General features: G+C 49.6%; 10 protein-coding genes across 10 annotated transcripts; 4 read left to right on the forward strand and 6 right to left on the reverse strand.

Annotated features, from left to right (window-relative positions):
* Window positions 1-448: 448 nt before the first annotated feature.
* CABS01_10354 (uncharacterized protein) lies at window positions 449-2,341 on the forward strand (the record flags this gene model as incomplete). Its single annotated transcript, XM_060543710.1, has 2 exons — window positions 449-1,002; window positions 1,075-2,341. 2 exons carry the CDS (start codon window positions 449-451, stop codon window positions 2,339-2,341), a joined length of 1,821 nt encoding a protein of 606 aa, XP_060399392.1.
* Window positions 2,342-3,729: 1,388 nt separating this feature from the next.
* On the reverse strand, window positions 3,730-4,273 carry CABS01_10355 (uncharacterized protein; the record flags this gene model as incomplete). Its single annotated transcript, XM_060543711.1, has 3 exons — window positions 3,730-3,951; window positions 4,008-4,119; window positions 4,170-4,273. The coding sequence occupies 3 exons, from the start codon at window positions 4,271-4,273 to the stop codon at window positions 3,730-3,732; spliced, it is 438 nt and encodes a 145-aa protein (XP_060399393.1).
* Window positions 4,274-4,583: 310 nt separating this feature from the next.
* Window positions 4,584-4,988, reverse strand: CABS01_10356 (uncharacterized protein; the record flags this gene model as incomplete). Its single annotated transcript, XM_060543712.1, has 1 exon — window positions 4,584-4,988. The coding sequence occupies one exon, from the start codon at window positions 4,986-4,988 to the stop codon at window positions 4,584-4,586; it is 405 nt and encodes a 134-aa protein (XP_060399394.1).
* A 1,927-nt stretch (window positions 4,989-6,915) lies between these two features.
* CABS01_10357 (uncharacterized protein) lies at window positions 6,916-7,913 on the forward strand (the record flags this gene model as incomplete). Its single annotated transcript, XM_060543713.1, has 2 exons — window positions 6,916-7,052; window positions 7,148-7,913. The coding sequence occupies 2 exons, from the start codon at window positions 6,916-6,918 to the stop codon at window positions 7,911-7,913; spliced, it is 903 nt and encodes a 300-aa protein (XP_060399395.1).
* Window positions 7,914-8,207: 294 nt separating this feature from the next.
* On the reverse strand, window positions 8,208-11,125 carry CABS01_10358 (cytochrome P450 ClCP1; the record flags this gene model as incomplete). The annotated part of the gene is made up of 8 exons (XM_060543714.1): window positions 8,208-8,287; window positions 8,341-8,733; window positions 8,928-9,142; window positions 9,448-9,558; window positions 9,612-9,778; window positions 9,835-10,149; window positions 10,217-11,020; window positions 11,090-11,125. 8 exons carry the CDS (start codon window positions 11,123-11,125, stop codon window positions 8,208-8,210), a joined length of 2,121 nt encoding a protein of 706 aa, XP_060399396.1.
* Window positions 11,126-12,561: 1,436 nt separating this feature from the next.
* CABS01_10359 (polyamine transporter 3) lies at window positions 12,562-14,243 on the forward strand (the record flags this gene model as incomplete). The annotated part of the gene is made up of 5 exons (XM_060543715.1): window positions 12,562-12,731; window positions 12,787-12,793; window positions 12,861-13,310; window positions 13,358-13,945; window positions 13,995-14,243. The coding sequence occupies 5 exons, from the start codon at window positions 12,562-12,564 to the stop codon at window positions 14,241-14,243; spliced, it is 1,464 nt and encodes a 487-aa protein (XP_060399397.1).
* A 752-nt stretch (window positions 14,244-14,995) lies between these two features.
* Window positions 14,996-16,128, reverse strand: CABS01_10360 (LEM3/CDC50 family protein; the record flags this gene model as incomplete). The annotated part of the gene is made up of 3 exons (XM_060543716.1): window positions 14,996-15,826; window positions 15,884-15,980; window positions 16,034-16,128. 3 exons carry the CDS (start codon window positions 16,126-16,128, stop codon window positions 14,996-14,998), a joined length of 1,023 nt encoding a protein of 340 aa, XP_060399398.1.
* A 1,124-nt stretch (window positions 16,129-17,252) lies between these two features.
* CABS01_10361 (P-type ATPase) lies at window positions 17,253-20,962 on the forward strand (the record flags this gene model as incomplete). The annotated part of the gene is made up of 3 exons (XM_060543717.1): window positions 17,253-20,626; window positions 20,678-20,759; window positions 20,834-20,962. The coding sequence occupies 3 exons, from the start codon at window positions 17,253-17,255 to the stop codon at window positions 20,960-20,962; spliced, it is 3,585 nt and encodes a 1,194-aa protein (XP_060399399.1).
* A 335-nt stretch (window positions 20,963-21,297) lies between these two features.
* Window positions 21,298-22,270, reverse strand: CABS01_10362 (uncharacterized protein; the record flags this gene model as incomplete). The annotated part of the gene is made up of 3 exons (XM_060543718.1): window positions 21,298-21,558; window positions 21,614-21,895; window positions 21,953-22,270. The coding sequence occupies 3 exons, from the start codon at window positions 22,268-22,270 to the stop codon at window positions 21,298-21,300; spliced, it is 861 nt and encodes a 286-aa protein (XP_060399400.1).
* Window positions 22,271-24,550: 2,280 nt separating this feature from the next.
* On the reverse strand, window positions 24,551-25,198 carry CABS01_10363 (uncharacterized protein; the record flags this gene model as incomplete). Its single annotated transcript, XM_060543719.1, has 2 exons — window positions 24,551-24,669; window positions 24,745-25,198. 2 exons carry the CDS (start codon window positions 25,196-25,198, stop codon window positions 24,551-24,553), a joined length of 573 nt encoding a protein of 190 aa, XP_060399401.1.
* Window positions 25,199-25,575: the final 377 nt, after the last annotated feature.

Raw genomic sequence — 25,575 nt, forward strand, 5'->3', positions numbered from 1 at the left:
CCATTCAGTTCATGTAGTTATAAATACCCCGTGCCAATAAATGCGGGCTTTTTAACGCCGGGATGAACGCAACGGAAACCCCTTGGTTGTATCGGCCAATGGGCTCTTGGTCAGCTCGAAAAACACCGACATTTGAAGCTAGAAGTTAAAAGGACCTGCAAAAGAAAAAAGGACAACTGCCCTATGCATGCCTCGTGCTTCTGATGGGGAAATGGCCAGGTCCACTGAGCGATCGACAGCGTTTTATGTCTGGGGTCATCTGCCTTCAATGGTGGAAGCTAGCCAGAGACACGTAGTGCCCGTACCATGATATTTTGTATTTATCTTCGATGATTCCTGCGTCTTGAATATTTGACAGACTGGTTTGCGAAGAACGAGATCACTCTACGCGATCTGACTCAGGATTCTTCCCTGCACCCTCCTGTCGACACCACTAGGCACAGACAACATGGCGCTACTGGCAACAGAGGACGTAGAAATGGGTGGTTTGATTCCCCTTCTACCTCCCAGCAAGACATTATCAGCCCAATACCAAGCGGAAATGGATCTCGTGCTCACATCTTGGAATGCGCTGGCCGATTTCGGAAACCTCATCTTACCGCCTGGCGAGCTTTCCGATTCCGGAGGCTTTTGCCTGTCGACGGATCAATCTCGACTTGACAACGGAATAAATCAGTCATGGAACCTGATCGATATGGAAGCCGTTTCATCGATTGCTTCGACTGATTGTTGGTCACCACTCTGGCACAATTCGACGGGAGTGGCCAATTTCGTCAACTTTTCACCTTTCCCTACTTCCCATCAATCCATGTCGTTTCTGAGCCCCTCATCAAATTCCTTCGTGGGATCACCCGCCAGCACAGCTTCATTGCGCCGACCTCCAATGGCTGCGCAAGAATGGGAAGCTTACAAAGACGATATCTGGCGATTGTACATGGACAAAAGCCACACATTGAAAGATACCATGCAAATCATGAGTGAACAGCATAATTTCAACGCGACGTATGTAAAATACAACGACTCCTGCACTAAAGGAATGTGTTACTGAGCAGCAGCTAAGACCTCTATTCGCAGTGAAAGGCAATACAAGCGACAACTACTAGAGGAATGGGGATGGAGGAAGAACGAAACGAAGTCTGTTCGACAGCTTCGTCGCGACCACAAGAACTTGAAATTGGCCAAGAAGAAGACATGCCGAAAACCCCGCCAGGCTCCGATCAATATTGGATATACGCTGATGACTGTTGGGCGGCGAGGGCTAGATGAAGAGCTGTTGCACTCGATGAAAATACTCATCCTTAGTTCCATGGAAGAATGGAACTACCTGACACTTGCTGGCCGTTTACCAGTTGCCGGTAAAGGCCTCGAGTTCCAGATGGCCCTGGGGTTGGAGTGCATCACTCTTGGCGATACAACAAAGGGATTCGCTGCTGTGAGCTACATGTTCCGGGCCCTCGAAGACCTTGTCAGGAAAAGCGATATCACCATTTACGCGACCTTGCTTCTTGAAATACCCTCTAAGCTCTTCGGTTTCAAGGAGGACCGTTCGATACACAACGAATATTTCACTCACGTTCACGGTTTATTGGAGGGGTGCGGCAAAGGCAATAGTTCGATCGCAAACACAGTGCGTCTGATGCGTCAGCTCACGGAAAAGGACATCGACCAAGCCCAGCGCTGCTTGCTACAACTCTACAGAGTCGCATCCGATGCCTTCAAGGAATCTAAGGGACGCGACACAGTCGACAGCATCGGACGGCGTATTGAGGCAATGAAGGCTAATGGATGCGCTCCGGACCCATCAGAAGCGGAGTCGATGATGATCGCACTCGACAACATGCAGATACTCGCCACCTCACATGAGAATCCGGAGTCGACGAAGATTATGGAGTATAAGCTCATGAAAATTGATCTCGCGCGATCGATGGGGGCTCGTAGCGACTTTGTGAGTCGTTGTAACGGGCTCTTGCAGGACATCATGTCTGATGCTATCGACAATGAATGGCGTACTTTGGAAGCCTGGCCGCTGTGGCTCTCTGGGAAGATCATGTTTCGGCTCAGCGAGTTCTCTAAAGAATATGGTGATCAAGAAGCGTGGGCGGAGTATCTGGGACATTGTGTGAAGCGATTTGTGTGTGCCATAACATTTGACGAGATTTGGGGAGAAGTATCAGATGCGCGGGTGATGCTCTGCCGTCATCAACTGGTCGAATACTCGACACAGATCGGACAGATGAACACGAAAGTGGTTGACAGGCATCGCCGGTTTATCGAAAGCTCGGCATTCTGGGAAGCGGCCATGCGAGAAGATATGGATGCGGTTGGCGAGATCTACATGTAGTGATCACAAATGAGTTTCTCTGCGAAGAAGTCTCTTTGGTCATGGGCAGGATAGAGCATTAGTATTTATATACATGATCGACCTTGTCGCGAGGCATTCTCCCCTCATGGAATACAAACTCTTCGCAAAGCAAGTTTTTGGCAAGGCATAATTACACTTGGGGGCGTTTTAGGACCCAATGTAGAACAAAGGATGGCACTGAGACCCCCAACGGACTCGGACATGGACCTCATGTGAAAGAGAAGTAGGCTACCACACTTTCCAGTCGTGCGGAGGAGGGAACGCCTAACCCCCCAAAAAACCAGAGTCGCATTCAATGTTTTGCTGAGGCGGCCACGGGTCCAACCAGCATGCAGGTGGTCTTGCATGCGAGGGCCTCTCCAACCTCGGCCGAGGGACCGGGAATGGCTGATATGAACCAATCCTAATGAGACATGCCTGAACGCGCCTCAAAGGCGCAGGATGCATGGGATTTTTAGATGCAATGTAGTTTGCAACGGATTGGTGCATGTTTTCCCACACACTGGGGCCTTGGAGGGAACCATGAGTTTCAACTCAGGAATAGCAATCACGTTCCAAGCCAGTAACCGCACCTAATGCAGCCTATTCTTCCTGTGCATATGTAGTTCTGGATAAACGTGGTAGGTATTGAAATGGGCTGAAGTCGCGATTTTATCTGAGCTTCTCTTGTTGGGTCTTTCAAATAGGTGTGATCGCTGCCACACCGGAGGCAGACAACCTATTCTTCAGACTCTTCAATATTGCCTGTGATCTCAATAATTGTGTTATACATGACCGTGCTATCATCAAGGACTTCTTCTTGCTCCTGTCTGATCAATCGTCCTTTCGATTAGGCTTTCGATTAGGATAGGTGTGTGACTCTGGCATCTGGAAAGTCCGTCTATGTTCGCAACTACACGACTGAATCTACTGGAGAAAATCAGAAGAGCATTATAAGAAAAGCCATCGTGACACGAATAGTGATCGCATTGAGAAGAAGTTGTCAGGATACCCTGAGTGCTGGACCCGACATGAGTGATGGGGCAGCAGTTCGCATGCGCGAGCGACTGAGGTTCCCGACGCAAGTACGGAGATAGACACGTGACCCTTATCGATAGCTTATCTTGTGGTCCCTTATCTGAGGCTGGGGAGCGCAGAGCTTGGGCGACAGTTGTCAAATCGATTAGAGAACCGCAATCGGGTCGGCGCACATACGGAACACTGAACTAGCGCCAGGGATAGGTATCATCGCATCGAGAATCCTTTTCAGAGAAGAAAATGTGTCGATTTTATCAATGATTATGAGCTAGTCTGAGGGCAGCATGATCGATACTATCGAAAGTGAAGCTGACAAGAACTCTTTCATAGTGGTAAGGCGAAAAACAATATCATGGTGACATGACGAGTTCCTGAGAACTATTGTTTCCCACACTATTTGTAGGACCCAACTCCAGCTCGTAAGACTTTTGATCCAATCCCTTTCTCGATATGTAGACCGGTCCTCCTGACCGACTTGCATCAGTCACTGATGATTGAAGTTCTCGTATAATCCCGTAGAAGAAAGGCGCATTCGCAACTATGCAGCTACATAAGATCTCGATTGTGGCCCACTGTCCCCTGTCAGAAACATGAATCCATGCCAAAAGATTGCAACTGGAACACCTACAGTGGATCGAGAACTTTGGGACATAGAATCTTGTAAAGTTAACGGTACACGTGCAATAGTGATTGCGATTAGTAGAATGCCGATACTGAATAGAACAGCGAGCTGGATTTTACTGGCATTCGTCAGTCCAATGTAGATAGTTATAACGAGTAGCTGACTGACGTCTTCAGATTCAGTCTAACGACAGCCAGTGTTGGAAATGGCAAGATGAGAAGTGCGATGTCAGTTGTGATGTTGCAAACTGCCATAGCGATCAAGTACACCATTCCATCTGCACAGGTCGGCTCTGCTTTACGTCAGTGATCGTCAGCAGGAGAAAAGCCAGACTCGGTGGCAAAGGGATAAACCGCGTACTTTGTCCTTCGGAAGTGAGCTTCCACATCCTAGGAATGTTAAAAAAGGCATCTGAAGCTGCTCCAGCTGGTACTTACAGCGATATTGGACGGCACTCGGCTGTAATTGTAATAATGACTATTACAGCAGAAGCAGACAAGGCCCACCACAGTGCTGTGACTACGATCTTGCTCCAGGCCACCATCTGGACGAAACGAGAGTAAAATGAAAGAAGTGCAGCCTTTAAACACCAAAGACTATAAGGTTTAGCATACTATCGATGACAGTCTGGGAAGAGCCGTACAAAAGTGCATAGCCCAATCGCGCGCCAATGAGTAGCTGGAGTCCAAGAATCCGGTCATGCCGAAGCGTCTCGAGAGTTGTTTTCTCGGCTGAAGCCTCTCTCTCGGTCGGAGGCTCTCGAATATGGGAGGGATTCAGCGCAAAAGACAGTGAAATGCAGATCGTTCGTGTTACGAGCGGAAGTAGTGCAACGGCCATGAAGATATCATCACCATGCCAGAGTCGATGAGACCCTGCATGGCCTTTGAACCGGTGATATATGCGATACACACATCGTGACAGGATCAAAGTCCCACATATGCACGCAATGACAATGTCCACAGCTATGTTGGGAGATGAGGCCATGTTGGGGCATTAATGATATGGTCCAACTTCCTTCCTGGGGAGGAGTGGTGAGGCCTATTTGATCTTTTATGCAGCCTTAACTGTTCGTTATTTTGATGGGATTCGCCTCTAGGGAGATTCACCCAGTATTGATGTGGCTGCCATGCATAATCGATGGACTCCTCAATAGTTGAGAGGAAATGTCATTTACAACATCACCCTATAGAAGGTTCAGGCTAAGCAATTTTCATGCCGCTTCGTACCCGGACCTCCTGCCCATTGGTTGATTTTCCAGCCACGGAGTTCAAGAAAACCCTTCCATTATTTCTTGCACACCTACACGTTCTGGAAACCATCACAAGGGACCGCACCTCCTTGGTACGAATGAAAGGGGGGAGGGGGGGAGGGCGATTAAGTCGCCCTACCCCGGAAAAGAGAAACGCCACTAGTTCGTCTGCGTTATTTTAATCCAAGGCCACAGACTACGCCAGCCAGGGGAATAAACATATCTTCCATCAGTACATGGCTTCTCACGCACAAGCGCACAACCTCTACTTCTCAATATCTGCTGCACAGAAGTCATTCGGGGGAGCACTAACTCTGGAATGGATTAGGGTCGGGCAATCGCAAGGAGGCAGCGCTGTCTGAGCACTGGTCGAAAGCTCTCTCTTTGCAGAAATCCCCGTCTTGGGAAGGATCTTAGTACCGCCGCCCAGGCACGGGGCGTTCGCATGAAGGAGAGATGAATGGGTTTTAATCACTCCTTGGAAGGTTTAGTTGTCACAACAGAGCGTGTAAGAGACGAAAGCTCTCACTGCATGCCCATTCAATGAGGGGTTGCGAGACTTTTATTCCCAATATAGCCAAAGAAACGTTCGATTTCTTCGAAAAGAAAAAAAGGGGGGCTTTCTTCTCACTAGTTTGTGGTCATGGCTTATCCAGCTGGAGGTACTGTGACTGACGGTCCAACAGGTGCCACCTTTTTGGTAAGAATCTTCCTTGCTTAGGAACATACATCAAAGACGGGTTTCTAGTCAAGATGTCGCCATGCCCCTTCGTCTGCGACCGAAGCGGTGTCAAATCCATGCTGACAACTGATGCATTCCAGGCCACAATTTGCACACTTACTGTGCTTGTGGCTATCATCTGCGCACGACTCCATCTACGACTGAACATCCAAAAAAAGACGTCTTCTAACAAGTGATATTTTGATGACCCTAGCCTGGTGTGCGGCGGTCCCAACATCATCATTCTACATCATCTTCAACAGATATGGCGCGTTACACCAAGATATCAGTTACGCACTTGAGAACTTTATAGGTGACGTAAAAGCCGCCCAGTACATTCTCAAGATAGGTTCCTTTGTTGATATTTCGTAATACTCTCATGAGCATGTGCTCATCAGAACCTCCCATCTGTATGCCATCCAAACACATGTGAAGTGTGTTGCCAACGAGACAGGCTGTTCGCCGCTCCCAGTTGAACCAACCCCTCATTAAGACCTTCCACGATCCGTAGCCAGATACTTAATTATATTTATATAAACTTTATATATAGATCTTTCTATTTTATTTATTTCTATCTTAATAGGCTAAGCTATTTTATTATACTCCGTATGCCTATTACTATGTGCTATAACTTGTGATAGAATGAGATGACATGGTGTGAAGAGGCACGGCACGTGACCCAAAAGGTAAGGTACCTTATTAGGTATCAACTGGGGCGGGTGGATATTCTTATCTTATCGGGGCTGCACAGAGCTTCGGCGACAGCTGTCAATTTGATTTGAGAACCACAGTCAAACTCCGGGGAAAGCTGGCCCGGAATAGCTCCCACCCCCGTCGCGCGTCCCTCCGAGTCAAAGAAATGCCCCGGTCGATCTGCTAGGACCCTTTCCTCATCTTGCCGCTTGCACGATCGCCGACTATTCCATCCGCGCACACACATCATGGCGTCCCTCGCGCAGTTACTCCTGGGCGCTGTCGCTCTCTGCGCTTCCGGCGTCCTCGCTGCGCATCCCGAAGATGGCCTCCCTTCGTACCACTACGGCGCACCCATCCACGTAGAGTGCATGAACCGCAGCTCGTGAGTATCTGTCCAAAATCGTTCCTACTTATCTCCAATAGCTTCGTCTCGACTACCTGTAGCTACAGCTCGAGCTCGAGCTAATGCCTCTTCAGCGAAACAGGCGAACATATTGAAAACTCCAATCACGAAATTGAATGGATCCCCTTCCCCTCCTGCGAAGAAACCAACAAGCCCCTCGAGTTTCAATACGGACATGAAGGCGAAGTCAACTGCACCATTCCCATGGTCTCCGATCCTTTCTTTCACCTCCTCGAGTTCTTCATCCACAACGACGCACCTCTCGCCTGCCGTCTCCCAGCCCGACCCGCGCCTCACGTTGAGACCGTCGGCGAGAAGCCCTACGTGCAAGAATACATCCCTCTCGTCTTCGCCCTCGCCGGCACCCTCCAGCTGAGCCACCTGCACGTTAGCACGCACATGAACGTGCTCCTGCACAGCATGCCGAAGCACCACACCCGACCTCACGACTCGGGTGTCCTCGATTCCGGAACGGCGTATAGCACGAGCCCATTGAGCCATATGGACGGGATATACACAAAGAGACTTGTGATTGGTGATCCCTTGCCGCTACGGTTGTCTGTTAGATGGTTTCCGACGCCGAACCTGCCAAAGTCGGAGGGTCACGTCGAGTGGCAGGGTATGGGCGGACACGTCTACGCGAGCACCGTCTTCTACATCATCACCTCCTTCATGGCAGGCGTGCTCGTCGCGTCAACGTACTTTTTTGGAGTCGTCCTGCCCAAGAGGGTACGCGGAAGAGGCATGGGCGGCGCGACGCCACTCGGTTACGGTCTCAACGGTCTCAACGGCGTTGGCAACGGTTGGGGCTACTCCAAAGCGGCCAAGAGGATGGATTGAAAGAAAGCACCAACAAAGCGTTCGCGTCACGAGAAATCTGTACGATTTGATCCGATTCATGTATATCTGCTAGCCGCCCCCCTCTTTGAGAGGCTTTTATGATGGATGAGGGGAGTTTTATTTTGATGGACGAATTAAACTGGGATGGCCTTGACCTGCCCACTTGGACTGGGGAAATGGAGTTTTGGAATCGATCATCTGGATCCGCGCACGCGCGGGCTAACGGGAGCAGGATTTGTAGCGATATCTTAATGGAACCAATACCTGCTTCAATGGAGACCCAGCGAACTCCTCTTACTGCAACTTCTTGGTGCTGTCTGCGGTGTTCACCCGCTTCAAGATGCGCAGCCACATGTCCAGTCCCATCAGCGCCGCTTTTGAGATCAGCTTAATTTGAAGATTTATCGCAAATGTCGATTGCACTTACGGATGACCACCCATGGGCCGTAGAGGTTGAAGACAAAGATGTTCTTCTGAGCCTGGCTGTACACGGCAGGATCCCAGTGGAAGACGTCGTAGATGCAGGTCAACGTCGTGAGAGCGCACTCGACGCAGAAGACGAGCACGGCGAGTTCGAACCCGGCAGTTGTGCCAGTATTTCTCGAGAATCTATAGACCATCCAGGCAGCCATGGGCAGCTGGTAGACGATCTCGATATAGGTGAAGAGCTTGAACCACGAGGGGAGGTTCTCGTGAGACGCGGTGAAGAAGGGGTCGTTGTACGTGGAGATGTAGAAGTCGCGGAGGACTTGGAGGAAGTGTAATGGGGATGAGGGTGCCGCGTAGAGAGCTGATGGGTAGAATGGGACGAGGTCGACCACTGATGAGAGGATGGTCAGCTCTGGCTTCTATGGGTGAGAGGTCGTGAAGGCTGCTGAAAGACCCGAGACGCTCCAGACACCAGAATCCTTAGTCACGACGCCACTGTTCCGCCGACAAGTTTGCATAAATACATGACAGCATATCGATAGATTACAATATTAATTGACGCAAAGCGATAGAGGTTTGACTCACAAAGCATCGCCGTCAGCTGTATGCCAGAGATGACGAGGTACGCGCTGTCGCGCCAAGTTCTTGCTGAGGCAGACATGACAACCTTTTGAGATGACTCAATGATAGCAGAGCCGGATGAATTTCTTCTGTGCTTAGATTGAGGCCTTGCGCGGATTGATGACAGACGCTTCACGATGGTCACGCCGCGTTGAGTTGAGGAAAACATCAGGGATGAGCTGGTAAGCGTATTTTCACGAAAGATCTGTGCTGACATAAGCACCAGTTCAAGCGGTGGGTGTAAGTGACGAGACAAGCTTGTCGCCGAAGGATCATCACGACGCTAGAACAAGGTTTTGGAGGAGGATTTTTGGAACTTACAAAGAGAACAGGCAATTTCTAATGCTACTTTCTATTCCCGACGTACAGAATTGACCCGCCCGACCTCATATATACCTACAGTCTCTCGACGGAAGAAGATCCGAGTCGTGCCCTCTATCGAGCCACTGGTGTCAAGCGCGCCTTCAGGGGGCCTTTATCCCACAAGATAAAGACCTGCTGCTTCTTGGCCCAGTCTTTGTAGTCCTCGTCAATTTCAATGTCAAAGTTCCAAACAAGGCGAGCCAGAATAAGTCTCATTTCAACATAGGCCAGACTGCAGCGGTTAGCGACACATTCCCGTGGAATCAGTTGGATGACGACACTCACTTCCGCCCCAAGCAATTCCGTGAGCCGATGTGGAAAGGTTGGAAAGCTTCCCTGTTATCCGATGCGAATTTCTCATCTCCCATGAATCTCTCGGGGTGAAATCCGTACGGGTCTTTGAAGTACTGCTCGTTGTGGTTTATGGCCCACTGGTGAATCGCAACAATAGTCTAGTGGCAGTATCGTCAGTAATTTCATGGAGGCCAAGTATGAGAGACTCACTCACGTTCTCAGGCACGAAATTTCCGCAGATAGTCGCTCCACCCTTGGGTGTGACTCTTGGGAGGCCCATGGAGACTGGAGGGTAGACTCTGAGCGCTTCATCCAGGCAAGCGAGCATGTAGGTCAACTTGTTGACAGATACTAGATTGATCTCCTCTTCCGTCTTGAAAGATGATCGTACCTCATCCGTAAGTTTGGCCAGACAATCCCTATTCATGAGGAGGTAGTAGGTAACTCCAGCCAGTAATGTCGCTGTCGTTTCAGAACCCCCAATGATGAGCGTGTTGCTGTTTGCTGCAAGCGTCTCGAACGAGATATTCTGTTTGACCAGTCATTAGAGAGATGATAGTCTGGCAAGGTACTAAAAATGACGTGATGACGATTACCAGTTCGTCCTTCTTCTTCAACAAGCCCTCAATCAAATCAGGCCTGCCACCCTCCTTCTTGCCGAGCTCCATACGCCTCTCCAACTTGGCCTTGGCCCTAGCCAAATTCTCGCCTCTAGCCTTCTTCGCCGCCTTCGTCGCCAAAAGCGTGAAGATGATCTTCTTCAGGAAGGGAAAATGACCTGCGGTCTGCGCGAATACACCAAGGCGAGCCGACTGGAAGATAGCTTTCACCCACGGGTGGTACTCCGACTTCTCCAAGCACCCAAACGGTTCACCAAACGCCAGATCCCCAATGATATCAAACGTCGTAAAGTTATACCACGACATCAAGTCAACGGGTTCTTCGCCGGAACAATGCTCGTGCAGGCGCTGGATCATGAGATCCACGTACTTCATGATCAGGGGCTGCTGGTCGCGAAGACTTCGCTCGCTAAAGCCGTGTGATAGTTGCCGTCTTAGCATCGCGTGCTCCGCGCCGTTCGTGTTGACGATGTTGATGGGCTGCTCGGCCGTCGGGCGGTAGAATTTTGGGGCTTTTTCGAACGTTGGCGAGCCTGCGGACCGGTGGCCCATGATATCTTTCCAAGCGTTGACGTTGCAATAAGCCAGTTCGTCTGGAGCGACGCGGACTACGTCTCCGTATTTCTTGTGAAGTTCCAAGACGTCCATAGGAAGGGCGCCCTTGATGAGTCTGTGACAGAAAGCCCATCTTGTCGCTCTCATGGAAATTGGCCCAGGGTAGTGCCGAAGTGGATGGAGGAAAAGGTTGTAGAAGATGCATGATACTGTGTACACCGCAATCTAGTGTGGTGTCAACTCAAGCAGTATAGGTTCGTCCGACTCTGATTAACTTACAAAAGCAGCGCATACCGTGATGGCGGTCAAGAAGCTATGTAGAACTGTCATGCTGACGAGAGCCGATACAACGAGCTTTTGGCGTTGTTGCTAGAAAGTTTGGAAGAATAGAGGTTCTTTGAGCTAAATATATCTTCTGCAGACTGCAGGACAATAAGATCCTGAATTTCGCGAACGCGTAGTCTGTTGCGGTCCGCCAAATCTCCTTCAATTGTTGCAAGCCCATCTACAAGGCTGAGTTCAGAAATGGCGAAGTTGCACAACGGGACGTAGAAGTTGAAGTCGCTAAACTTAAATTCGAACAGTGGTTGATCCCTACGGCCAGAAATAGAGCCCATGCCACTCCTGAGCGAAAAGCTAAGAAGCCTGGGATAGTGCTGCCTAGAGAAACCAGCAAATCATGAACAGGTACGAAAACGAGGGAGATGTAGAAGGGAAAGGGTCATTCCACGGATTGCTACTCGTTGATGTTGCATAGACCTTTCTCTCGGACGGACAGCTGGGGCAGCAGGCGTTCGTTTCAAATTCCGAGGGCCTGGAGCTGTCACCAAGTTCGATCTCAACTCCGTGCCGCAACTTAATCATTGTAGAAGTAGTGGGCCGGCAACGGGGTTCGGTATGGGAATGTCCCAGAATACGGTCCTTTTCTGACATAGCCCAGTTCTTGAGTCGTGGTTGGGGTACGCAGCTACTGCGGTAAGTGGCTAGATGTCGATCTTGCTGATCAAATATTTCATTCCTTACGAGTGTTAAGTTACGCGTCAAAGATTAAAACGATGGCTATGCTGTTTGGTCGAATATTGACTCTGTGGTGTACGTTCGTTGTCGTTGTCGTTGTCGCACGTTCATTGCGGAGGGTGCGATAACGAGAACGAGGTACGAGCGGGAGCTAGTGAGTGATCGACAAAGCAACGGACCAGGATCCACGCGGTCCTGAACGAACTGAACCCTTGGTAGCAATGGCGGTACAAGAATCCATAGATCCACTATTTCTCCAGGCGAATTGGGCTCAGTCGTGTTCAGTAAAGCGCATTCTTTTCACGAACTGTAGGATCTGGGGTCTGCTTACGCCAGTATGCGATAGCGGGCAAGGGTCAGATGATGAGAATCGCAAATAGGAGTGGATTTCGAGATCGGGAATAGTGGATTAAGATAAACGAAGTATCTTTTGGAGAAGTTACAGTCCACTGAGGTTGTCACAAGTACGGCAGGATGCGATTTACGCGGGAAACATCACCTTGTATTTGGCCGTGTGGTGCCTAACTCTCATCTTGATATACGTGATCTCTATATTCTATCTAGCGCCTGCTCGTTGTGTGAACTGATCTTATCACACTACACATCAAGTTCTCTTACTCTCTTCACTACATCTATACTACGAGTCCTGGCACACGAGTAATAGCGGCATTATGAAAGGAACTACAAAGTCTAGTTCCACGGAAAAGCAGCATATTCAGAGCTCACCAACAGAGCCTCCACCAGCCAAAATGGGACCTGGAGAGATTCCCTCTGAGGCAACCTCTGGAGAAGTCTCAGACGAGGACGATAGAAATCTCGTCACCTGGGACGGAGCCGACGATCCGCAAAATCCTATGAACTGGCCCGATTCTAGAAAATGGATCAACTTGGTCTTGATGTCGCTTTTGACTATTATCTCGTAAGTTTAGCGCCCGCGATCTACTGGAACCTGGTTTCTCACTAACTCTTTCAAGCCCACTGGTACTTAGACATCTTAATCTCTGTCAGATGTAGTCACATAGAGCTGATGTTTTACAATCATACATAGGGCTCATCTATGTTCGCCCCTGGAATCCCTAGAATCCTCACAGAATTCAAAACCAACGATTCTCTCATCGCAACCTTCATCACCTCGATCTACTTCCTCGGCTTCGCCTTTGGACCTCTGGTGGTAGCGCCTTTGAGCGAGCTTTATGGCCGTGTCTACATTTACCATATCAGCAACGTCTTGTTCGTTTCTTTCTGCGTGGGTGCTGCTCTGAGCACCAGCATTGATATGCTCCTGGCATTTCGCTTCTTGATGGGTGTTGTGGGCTCAGTTCCCACAACAATCGGTGTCGGAAGCATCGTCGATGTCATGCCGATTGAGAAACGCGGACGCTCAATCTCACTCTGGGCAATTGGTCCTCTCCTGGGCCCTTCCATAGGGCCTGTCGCGGGAGGATATTTGATTCAGGCTGCCGGCTGGCGCTGGGTCTATTGGCTACTTGCGATCTTGGTATGTTGATGGAATTGTATAGTTAAGTCCAGTACCCATGCTAACAGTCAAAGGGCGGTGTTTGCAGCATTCTGGCGCTGTTGATTATGCGTGAAACCTACGCCCCGGTTCTACTAGAGCGCAAGGCCCGACGCCTACGAATGGAAACTGGGAACCACGCCCTGCGCACAAAGGCTGACCGAGATGGAAAGAAACTGATACAGAGAGCCGTGATCCGGCCATTCAAGTTTCTCTTCATGACGCCATTGGTGTCCATTATTGCCGCCTACGTCGGGATAGCTTACGGAATACTCTACCTGCTGATCGCTACGTTCTCCTTTGTCTACACCGACCAGTATCACTTTAGCGAAGGTGATGCCGGCTTGGCGTTCCTCCCAGCTGGGCTTGGGATGATGATTGGTGTCTTGACTTTTGGCAATGTACAAGATTATCTCGTCAAGAAGGCAAGAGAGGGGATGAGGCCAGGCGAGAAGTATAGGCCGGAAGTAAAGATCACGCCTTGGTTGACGATTCCGACCGGCCTAACAATACCGGTTGGGCTTTTCATCTATGGCTGGACGACAGAGAACAAGATCCACTGGATTGTTCCCATGATAGGCGTTGTTATCCTGTCTGGTGGACTCACTGGAGTTACAGTAGGCCTTTCCACTCAGTATCTGACGATTCGACAGCTAATGTTATCAGATGTGTGTCCAAAATTACCAAATTGATTCGTACGAGAGATATGCAGCGTCAGGTTCAGCAGCTGTCACACTATCCCGATCTCTGATTGGCGCTTTGATGCCCCTTGGGGGATTAAAAATGTATGAAGCCCTGGGTTTGGGATGGGGAAACAGTCTCCTGGGCTTCATGTCCTTGGCACTGGTGCCGGTACCTGTTGGTCTGTTTCTATACGGGGGCATGATTCGGAAGAGGTTCGATCCCGTGCTGTGAGACCGAATCAAAATGTGATTCGCCGCAGATAAACTCAATTAGGCTTGCATATCTAGAACCCGAATCCATTATTACTTGTTATGCACGCAAACCTGTCCCCACAACCGAATGCCACTATACTCGTGTTTATGACTGAAGATACATGTATCAATATGTGAACGTAATACGTACATCAGCGGAACTTGAAGACCATACTTGCTAGTGTCAAAAGTGTATCATATCATTTGATCTTCCAACAAAGGCTGAGGGAAATGCCATACTAGATTATCAAAATCTCTTTGTTCACACATATTCCAAGCACTGACCCACAACGCCTATCTGTGTTGAATAAGTCGTTTCAAAATTCATCATGAGCCCACCACAATCATCTAGGTAACAAGACAATAAAGATTCGAACCAGAACAGTATAGCACATTACGACAACCTGCACTCCACACCCCTCATCTACCACGTCGTGGTCCTCGCCATCATCCGATCATCGGCTAGTCGCCCGCAACATAGGCCCGTTGCTCCCTTCGCGCTGCAAACTTTGGGAGTTGTACCTATGCAGATAATCATGGTCTGCCAGTCTACGAGGCCGGTATCGCAAAGTTAGGGCGGAGATAAAGGCGAAGAACATGCTGATAGTTCCCATTGCGAGATAAGATCTTCCCAAAAAGCTGTTCCGCCGGCCGATGCCAGAAGTTGTAGAAATGATGATAGACTTGGTGCCACGATTTTCACGAACAGGGTAGTCTGCATTTGAAACATTATTATGTCGGGTCATTGGTATCGGGGGATGGTGTGTCAAACGTACGGGAAATGACATCAAGGCGATAGATGCCTCTCTCCATCACTTCGTCTTTGTTGCGCATAGCCATCTTGCTGAACGATGAGGCAGCGGATGTTCGCATCCACACCATGAAAGACTCATCTTCTGCTGGATTAAACATGTTGCCTGAATGATATCCATTGGGATACCTCTCTGCCCAACCTGGAGGAGGCACAATGACGCTGTCATTGGACTGGGCGGTGACTGGTACTTGGTATTTGCTTGGTTGATACAGTCCCTTTTCAACACTCTTGGCGATGCCGACCGATGTCATGTTGTATGGAACGGTCCGGTTTGTACCACTCGGTATGCGCAGCGGGTTTGCGAAAGTGTCGTTGAAGTATGAGTTGGCTATCATGCCGCAAGGGTAAACAATTTTCTCCTCTGCACTACCAGCAACATTTCTTGATGCCACCGGAACGCAATCTGAGCTCTTGATGCTATTCAATGACACCGCCTCGCCCTTCAGTTGATCTTTATGACGAGAGTTGACATAGAGACGGTGGTTTTGATGAAAATTCGTAAGCCGGTAGTAGTACAGAACTGGGGGCTGCAAGTCTTCAGGTAGGAAGAATTCTATTGTGCAAAGAGTGTAGTTCTTGGTAACTCCGTCGAAGGTCACGGACTGATTCGACCTTTTCCACTGGTCCACAGGCTGGCCCGCTGACGAAGCCTTGAAGCGTTTTCGGACGTTGTCTGGTGGCATAACTTCAAGCTCGTTGAAGGATTCAATCTCGTCGCACTTTGTGTAGTCTATCCGCATCTCTCGAATCTTCACGTGTGTCAGTGAAGTTTTTTGACAAGAGTGAAGCAAGGTACTCCAGCTTACGTTGTCATTTTGAACTAGCCAGAATACCCCCAGTGATAAGCAGACGACGCCAAGTGCAAGGAAGATCTTGATTGATGACTTTGGTGTCAAAAGTGGCCTAGGAGTAAGTGTCAGAAGCTTGAACGGTGGCATGAATTTGGGATCCCGCACTTCCAAGCTTTTAGGCGTTGTTGGTTAAATGGTGTCGCCTTTGGCTTTCGCGGTTTCTCCAACTGAGTCGAATCTTCAGACTTGAACCAACCCATCTTATTCGCTCTTGGTCGGATGTTGTCAGCTGAGTTCAGCGTTATCCTTTTCCAGAAATCGAGAATGGTGTGCTTTGTGTCTCTGACGATAGGAGATGGCCACTGTGGTGAAATGAGGTGTAAAGACTGGTTAAGCTTGAACGTCGGATTTTGAATCCAAGGGTTCGCCTGGCAGGTGTTGACTGTTGATAACGTCGTTGCCAAAGCGACTTCAGAGAGGTTCGGTGGCCATTCTGATTACGGAGTTCTTGAAGATCGTCCATTTGCAGCGCTAAAACGAGGTTGCACTGTCCAGTCCGATGGCCGTTACCGATTTAGCTCAACCATCGCCGGCACTCTGAAACCTTAAGAATGAGCCACTGTCAAGAAGTGAAACATATATTGACGTACTGAGTCAGTATTAGGCTAGTTGTACTACCCATAGACATGTAAGTCTCTGTCTCCTTGTCGGTCATCTCGAAAAGTCGGCTGGCGATCTGATGTACATGAGATGTGGTTGGCTGAAGGGCGTCGAAACCTACGACTCGCTGGCGTGGGGCCATCTCGTACTCGGAAGTTTCCTATTGGGGCTATGCTCTAAGATAGCGGATCGTTACATCTGTAGCAGCTTGTCTAGGGTCATATTCCTGTGATACAAGGTGCTTTTTGTAGTCTTGGCTCGTTATCGTTTTCTCTTTCGACATCTCTTGGGCCGCTGGAAGGGCCGTGCTCCTGGCCGCTACGGGTGGGTGTTCATCACCAACGAGGCGGGTGTGGGTGTTGAAATGGCTTAGATCCCTTGGCAAATGTTGATCTTTGCTTATCTACTGGCGGGTGGTGACTTCTAGGCCAACAGTCAATTCCAAATATACTGACAGCCATTCATCTTGAGGTTGATGCGAAGGATCGTGGACATATGAAGAGGCCATCCTGACGTGAACATCAATGACACAAGACCGCAACAACTCTCTCGATATACTCAGCAAATTTAGTAAAGGCATTCAACAACACACAACCTATCCGGTGGTAGGTTTTGTCATACTTTCTGAGAGGTCTACGCCAGGCTAACCTTGCACCAAACAGACATACGTCTGCGAGATTTCAGATCAGTCTTTCACAGACAACAAGTCTCCACTGTACCCAGCATGGGGTTTGGAGGCTTCAAGTCTTTGCTGTCGAGATCCCGTGTGCCATCACCCTCCACCGGCCGTCGAATCCCGATCCGACTGGAACAGAAGTCTACATTACACGACGAACGTCGTGGCAAGCCGTACATCTCAAACAGCATCAAGACCTCTAAATACAATGTCTTCGACTTCCTGCCCCGGCAACTCCTTTACCAGTTTTCGCGACTCGCCAATGCCTACATGCTCATCATCTCCATCTTGCAAATGATCCCTGGTTTCAGCACCACTGGCAAATTTACAACACTTATCCCTCTCGTTATCTTCTTGGGACTCATTATATCGAAGGAAGGGTACTACGATTGGAAGCGACATCGCCAAGATGTGGCAGAGAACAACCGACAGTCCATGGCTCTTCGGAGTGCCGCATCAGGAGCGAAAGGATCCCTGGCTGCCGGGCCTGAGTACTACGAAGGATCAAATTCAACGGGGCATCAGTGGATGACCGTCAACTGGAAAGATCTCAAAGTCGGAGATATTGTGTCACTTTCAAGAGATGAAGATGTGCCGGCAGATATGGTTTTGTTGCATGCTGATGGGCAAGAAGGGGTGGCCTATGTCGACACGATGGCTTTGGACGGCGAGACCAGTCTCAAATCCAAGCAAAGGCCGGCAAAGCTTCCTAATTGTGGCACGATCGAACAAATCGCCTCTTCCAATGCTGAGTTACTTGCCGAAGACCCCAACGCGGATCTTTATCGCTTCGACAGCAAGCTCACAGTGAATGGCTTCACGGTGCCACTCACTATCAACGAGGTTATCTATCGAGGGAGCACAATTCGCAACACGACGAAAGTCATCGGGGTTATCATCAACACGGGAGAGGATTGCAAGATCAGGTTGAACTCGAACAAGGAGACAAAACCTAAGCAGCCGGCGTTGGAGAGGATCACCAACTTCATTGTCGTGTTCTTAATGTTCTACGTCCTAATAAGCTCTGCTGCGACGTCAATGGGTTATCTTGCTTGGAAAGGTTCTGGGGAGGACCACGCTTGGTACTTGTCCGGCGCCTCCGTTCCTTTCGCGGACATCTTTGTCGGCTTCATCATCATGTTCAACAACGTCATTCCGCTGTCTCTCTATGTCGGACTTGAGGCCACAAAGCTAGGCCAAATGACTCTCATCATCAACGACTTGGAGATGTACCACGACGCGACAGATACCCCTGCAGGAGTCAATACAACTAACAACCTTGACGACCTTGGCCAGATCAGCTATGTCTTTAGTGACAAGACTGGAACCCTGACGGAGAACATCATGAAGCTTCGGAGGCTCAGCATCGCTGGAACTAGCTGGCTTCATCAGATGGATTTACCAGAGCGCTCGACAGCGAGTGCGGACTCGACTTCCAGTTTGACAACCGAGCACATGCTTGAGTACATCCGATCGAAGCCCAACTCTTTCTTCGCTTCTAGAGCTATGAAGTACATCTTGGCTATGTCACTTTGCCATACCTGTCTTCCGGAGAGAACTGATGACGGGGAGATTGACTTTCAAGCTTCTTCTCCTGACGAGTTGGCATTAGTCAGGGGTGCGCAGGAGCTCGGTTTCCTCGTCATTCAGCGGTCATCACAGTCTATCACGGTGCAGATACCTCATGCCGACGGCAACAGCTCTTGCACTGTTTTTGAGATCTTGGATGTGATTGAATTCAGCAGCAAGCGCAAGCGGATGACTATAGTTCTTCGTTGTCCGGATGGGAGATTGTGGCTTATCTGCAAGGGGGCCGACTCCATCGTCTTACCCCGGCTACGCATGGCTCCTGCAGACATGAAGAGCACCCGCAACAGCAACACTGAACCTCTGAAGGGCTTAACCTCAATGCCATCACGCTGGAGTTCACGAAGGTCGAGACTTCCTGCTGAGACAGTTACCGAGATAAGAGACAACGACGACCGCTCAGTTTATAGTCAAACATCAGGAGATTTCGACGAGTTCGGGATTCGGCTCCAGCCACAACGGCCGCAGAATAGCTTGGCACGCGATAGACAAAACGACCAGTCTCGGTTCGGATTTCTGGGGGGATCCTGGATTGCGGATGAGACTCGGACCCTTCGCGAGTGTTTTGCTCACATTGACGACTACGCAACCGAGGGACTGCGCACTTTGGTCTATGCGGACAAGTTCCTCGACCCCGAAGAGTACAACAACTGGAAACACCTCCACCACGAAGCCGAGACTAGCCTTGTGAACCGTCAAGAGCGCATCGAGGAGGTGAGCGAGCTACTGGAGCAGTCTCTCGATCTCGTGGGAGCTTCTGCAGTGGAGGACAAGCTACAGACTGGGGTACCGGAAACGATTGAGAAGCTACGGCAGGCTAGGATTAAGATTTGGATGCTTACTGGCGACAAGCGAGAGACGGCCATCAACATCGCTCATTCGACACGGATCGTTGGTCCCGATACTTCTCTTTTCGTACTAGACATCGAGAAAGGTGATCTTGAGTTGCAACTTACCGGCATTGCGGACGAGGTCCAATATGGTCTCCCACAGGTGTATTCTGACCCGACTCGCTCGCACACGGCAATAGTGATCGACGGCGAGACTTTGACTGCAATCGAAGACCCATCCGCGACTCGACTCCGTCAATTGTTTGTCACAATGATGACCAAGGTCGACTCTGTTATTTGCTGTCGTGCATCGCCTGCCCAAAAAGCCCTGCTCGTAACTGAAATCGGCAAAGGCCCTCAGAAGAAGTCGCGATGGTATAGTTGGCTTAGTCCAACCTCCAATAAGCCCCTGACTCTTGCTATCGGCGACGGTGCCAACGACCTGGCCATGATCTCTGCTGCCAATGTCGGTGTTGGCATCTCTGGCAGAGAGGGTCAACAGGCCGCTCGAGTCGCGGACTTCAGCATCTCTCAGTTTCGGTATCTGTCTCGGCTGGTACTTGTTCATGGCCGTTGGAACTACTACCGCACGACACGTTTCATCTTGGCCACGTTCTGGAAGGAGACCTTTTTCTACCTCCCGCAGGCACTCTTTCAAGAGCAGACTGGGGCCACGGGCACGAGTTTGTACGAACCAGGAAGTCTGACTTTTGTGAGTTTCTTCACTGCGGCTTGCATCCTCGTTATTGGAACTTGGGAACAAGATCTCCACTCGCGCACTCTGACTGTGGTCCCGGAGCTGTTCAAGTATGGACAAAATGCTGAGGGTCTGAATATGTCGGTGTACTTTAGCTGGTTCAGTAACGCAATGATTTCTGGACTCATTGTCTATGCTGGCGCCTGGGCGGGTTACACGGACTCTGAAATGATTGAAGATGACGGGCTGTATGCGCAAGGATTGCTGACATTTGTGCTATGTGGGGTTTGGGTCAACATTAAGTTACTGTGAGTACATCCAAGCTTAGATTCCATGATAAACTTGCTGACTTGAAACAGGGTCATTGAGCTACATTACAAAACAAGAGTTGCCCTCTGGTCCATCGTCGGCAGTATCGCGGTACTGTGGGCCTATTTGCTTGTAGCGGGTGCCATCTCTTCACCAAGCGCGGGCCCGTATTCTGTTCGCGGGGGGCTGATATCAGAATTTGGCAGGGATCCAGCATGGTGGTCTACGCTCATTATGGTGCTGTGTGCACTGCTTCTGATGGAGATGGCTACGAAGGCACTGAGGCAGAGCCACGTCTTGCGAGCTTGGCTGTCGAGGTGTTGGTCTTCGAGTGAAAGAGTGGATGGCAAGGGAGGTGGTGTGCGGGAGGGCTTCAACGACTGGGAGCCTCGTCTATGGCAGGAAATGGAGAGAGATGCGAATGTAAAGAGAGTTTTGCATGGTCTCAGCAGATGATGACAAGGGTGGAATCGTGGGTAGTAGCTACCATCTTTTGAGAATAACCAGCACCAAGTAGACTTGAATTAAAGTGATAAGTATGTGCTGAGTTGAAAATTACCAATTTTCTACCTACCTAGCGAGTGAAAAGATTAATTCCGTTTACTTTTGAGAATCTTCTCGTCAGATGGCGGCCCGTCCTCATTGTCCTAGCCCGTAGCATCGGCCTGTCTTACATCCAAGCAAACATTGACGCCAGCAGCGTAATGAACATTACCACAGAACCCGCAGTCACGACAGAGGCAGCGCTTCGTCCGTTTCCATTATTGTTGTTGTTACCGCCGTTGTTACCGCCGTTGTTTCCACCATTGTTCCCCCCGTTGTTCCCGCCGCCATGGCCGCCACTGCCTCCATTATCCTGAGCCATGTTCAGCATGAAGTGGGTTCCACCAATGGGGCGTCCGAGACCAGCTTGCTTGCGGAACTGAGAGATCTAAAGACGGTCAGCTTGACATCAAAGGAACCTAAACTTGCAGAATTGAACTGACATTGAAGTTCTTCCGATTCATCTTATCGACACCCATGGCGTCGAAGCCCATCTTGTTCAATTTCTCTGGTTGAACGTAGAGCAGGTACACGTATCGATGCATGCCACTGCCAGCTTTGGGCTCCGGTGCCATATAATCATTAAATGCGGGGGTTGAGTTCTTCATGATCATCGCTGACGAAAGGACTTCAGATTTAGTCTGCTCAAGCGTGAAGTTGCCAGCGAGGTAGTGCCTCATGTTTCGCTCTGTAGGGCTTTCGCGTGTTGGAGAGTCGGGCCCAATCTGGTCCACGGTATTAGTCCTGTTCAAGCTGCCCAGCCCACGGCGGGACACACATACCATGCAAAGAACGAATCTGGAATTCCGAGTTACGTTCCTAGCTTTCATGATATTCTCGACGCTGAACTCGAATGGAAACTTAGTTTCCTTCATCTTGAGTTTCGTTCCGGGCATCAACAATGCCTTATCGCCATCACTAGCTTTGTAACCGGCGTAGAAAGACACCATCGGATCGAACGACCCCATTACATCGGGAACAATACCGGCTTCCATGAAAGCCTGGCGGAACTCTGTTGTGGACATGCTCCTCGGTGGCATGTCATTGTGAGCAAGTGCCACAGTGGCGAGTAAGGCCGTGATGCTGATGATAGACTTCATGATGATTGAAAAATGGACTGTGATGGTTTTGCCCGTAAGAAGAAAAGAGAAGAGAATGGCAATCAGCAAGACTGGCGTCCAGCACCTGTGGGATTTTGGAGTTGAACTAGATGAGAGAATGAAAACGAATTGGCCGCTCTGGCAACTCTCGGCGAGTAGCTGGCAACTCTCGGCGAGTAGGTTAGAGCTAAAGGAAATGGATGATCTTTATTCTTTGGCTAATTTACTCTCTCCATTCTCCGACATCCTGGCATCACGGAACCACGGGCCAAACAGCAACCCATCATACCCTGGATTCATGAATCTTCAATTGCGTGGGAAATACAAACATGCTCTCAGATGAGACAGAAAAGGTGAGGCTGTTTGGCTCATTGAGCTTCCCGATGGAGCTTTTCTCTGCCGGACATGCGCGGGGTTCCTTTTGACTTTCCCGCACAAAGTTTCAGGACCTTGGCTGCTCCTTGCTCACGATTGGACATTTGTTTAGACGGAAAGGAACGAAGCTTTTGGCGAAGCTTAGATTGTTGTCTGTATGACCCTAGCAAGATCTTCACCTTATCGTATGCCGAGTCGCATCCCTCGGAGAAATGCCACTGACCGACCGTCGATCCCACTAGACGATTAAAAGATTGCTTGGCGAACTATACTAGGCAATTCTGGCACGTTCGACGCTGTCATTGGAAGGAAACGGAATGTCGACCCTGAGACAAGGGTCTGTTGGGAACAGACAGTAGCCTTGTCACTACAGTGCCTCTATGCGAGCACAGGACGAACCTCATTGAGACCCTTACCTCCCCAGTGTTTGCGCGTGACTACGTGTTGAAGGACGTTGTTCAATATTTGAAAGTGACAATCAAACATAGCAGAAAAGGGGAAGAAATTCACCCTGATCCAAACACATGCACTGAGCTCGGAATCGCGAGGGGAAGCTGTGGTCGACACCGGGTCCGACTTGCATCCCCGTCAGCCTGCTTCAGAAGTTTGACCGGGTTGAGCTCTCAGCCCATGATTTAGAAGTGCAAAAGCCAAATTGTAAGCCTGGTTTCCATATGATCGCAATCACGGCTCGGTGAGCGCCGAATTAGTATCAAAGCTAGCGCGCGCGCGGGAGTGTAAATGAAGCGATCATTGATTCGGGATGATGCTGGCTTCAATCGTCCTCACCCCTCAGTGGGGGAGAGGAGCGTAATAAGCAAAGAAAGACAAATCCACGTGCTTTTGTTGCAGTGACATCCCTTATGTTCGTGAAGCAGTTCAATCATGGGGCAGTATTCCCAGAGAGGAAAACGAGAAACGAAAGCCGAGATGGCTGCTTCCGGGTGGAAACAATATATCCGACGTATTGGATGCCAAGACTAGGAAGGTTCCGTTTCAGGGCGCCAAGAAACTTTGCGCCAATTCGAGGAGTTCTGATTTCCAGTCCGTAGACAAAGTCGCAGGTCTACCCGACTCGCAACCGAGCCATTGTGACAAAACGGTAAGAACAGCCGGATGTCCGAGTATGGTAGGTTATCAGACGGCTAGCCTCCGAAAAGACTGGCTATAGACGTAACTTGTAGGTTGTGTGATAGGCAAAGCGACGCCTTCGTGTTATTGGAAGGGAGAAAAGACTGCTGCAAACCATCGATAATATGAGCAGAAACCGGATTGTTTTGAAGACCTGTCGTCTCAGTTCGGTACGGGTAATACTGGCGAAGAAATATGCTCGGTGCCGAGATTTGAACTGCACAAGATTGTCACGAGCCCAAAGCCATCAGGCACTTACAATATGCAAGCATTGACTGACATGGTTTCTTGACGTTACAGGCGTTCCCGAAGCTGGGAAGCAGTACCGGACATGGCAGTTCGGCAGCAGGTTCCGGAAGAGTCTCTCGCGCCTATCTCATCCCGACTTCCGCGGTAAGGTAACCTTACTATTTGATCTAGACTCAACATAGTCTTCTTATCAAAACTCACATATCGCAATGCTGGTAAGTTGACGAGCAGCTTTGCCTTTCCGTTCTGTGCCGTCATTCATTGGTTACGACACCTAAGGTAAGCAGACGTTGTGTATAGAGAGTAGATTGACGGCCTAGAACGTAGGCATCGTGGCTGTTCCTGATATGCTCTCGAGCACTTCGTCTAATGAGAAAATGATGCAATGTCCGCCCAAATGAATCCGACGTGAAGCTCCGTTATTAGTAAGCGACATCCAAAACGTATGCCGACATAACATGAGTTACCTCCTCAGCAGCCCTGTTCCGTAGCCGGATAATATGAGAACTTGATGCCAATAAGCAATTACGGGCTGCCCTCAGCACGAAGATAATGAGCCCACAGTAAGCTCATCTCGCAATAATGAAAATAGCTCTGAAGTACATTTTCAACGTGCACCGGCAAGCTTGGATCATTATCACTGCCTTCCACCTACGTCAATCAGACCCCTGCTAGTTGACTGATCCCTGGCATCTTATGGACCCAAACGTCCATCTTACCTTCGACTCCATCCACGAGCCATCGAGCTAGTGCGCCCCGCCTAAGAGTTGATGTCCAACCTTTTTCTCCTATCCACCCAGTGAACAGTCCGAGATCCCGGTCCTGTCTCCAGCTAGTCTCATCAGACTCTCCAGGTATCTGTGCTATGCGGAAGATAGTCCAGTCAAGATCGTGACCTTCTTTGCCAAATAAGTGAGCAAGATTATGCATATTGCGGTAAACAGCTCCATTCAAAAGTGGCATGACAATCGTGACCATGGTCTGGAAGAATGTCCAGTGGTCTTCGGGCTGCTTGATAGAGATTGTACCCATGGCTAAAATTCGTCTGACGCTGTATTTTTTCATCGCTGGAAAAACATAATTGCGGTAAATATCGGCGTAAAGAGAAGGATCGATGTGCTTGTCGTTGATGTTCGGCCCAAGGAGGGATACAACTATAGACGAGCGAGCCATTGCTGAGTCTAGGGCTTTCGTGTCACTCATTTCCCCTTCGATTACCTAACAAAGAACAGAAGTTAGTTTGAATGTAGTCATACTCGGCATAATAGTGAATATAGGCTCAAATTCACAACGAACCTCGATTAGAGAGTTAGAGACTAAGTCACCCGGAAGTTTTGAGGGGGTTCTTGCCAGGAGGATAGTTGCATGGTTGCGATGAACAAGCTCTCGCAGTAGGCAAATACCTGCCGGGCCGGTTCCACCAAGAACTAGGACTTTCTTGCCTGACATTGATCGAAGACTTTCGGGTTGACGCAAAGAAGCTATGTTGAGTCTTCAATGAGCAGTTCTTTTTCAATTGCTTTTATACGGGATTCCAGCTGCCATAGACT

Source organism: Colletotrichum abscissum (assembly GCF_030869225.1).
Source record: "Colletotrichum abscissum strain IMI 504890 chromosome Unknown Scaffold_26.1, whole genome shotgun sequence".
In the NCBI taxonomy this organism is placed as follows: domain Eukaryota; kingdom Fungi; phylum Ascomycota; class Sordariomycetes; order Glomerellales; family Glomerellaceae; genus Colletotrichum; species Colletotrichum abscissum.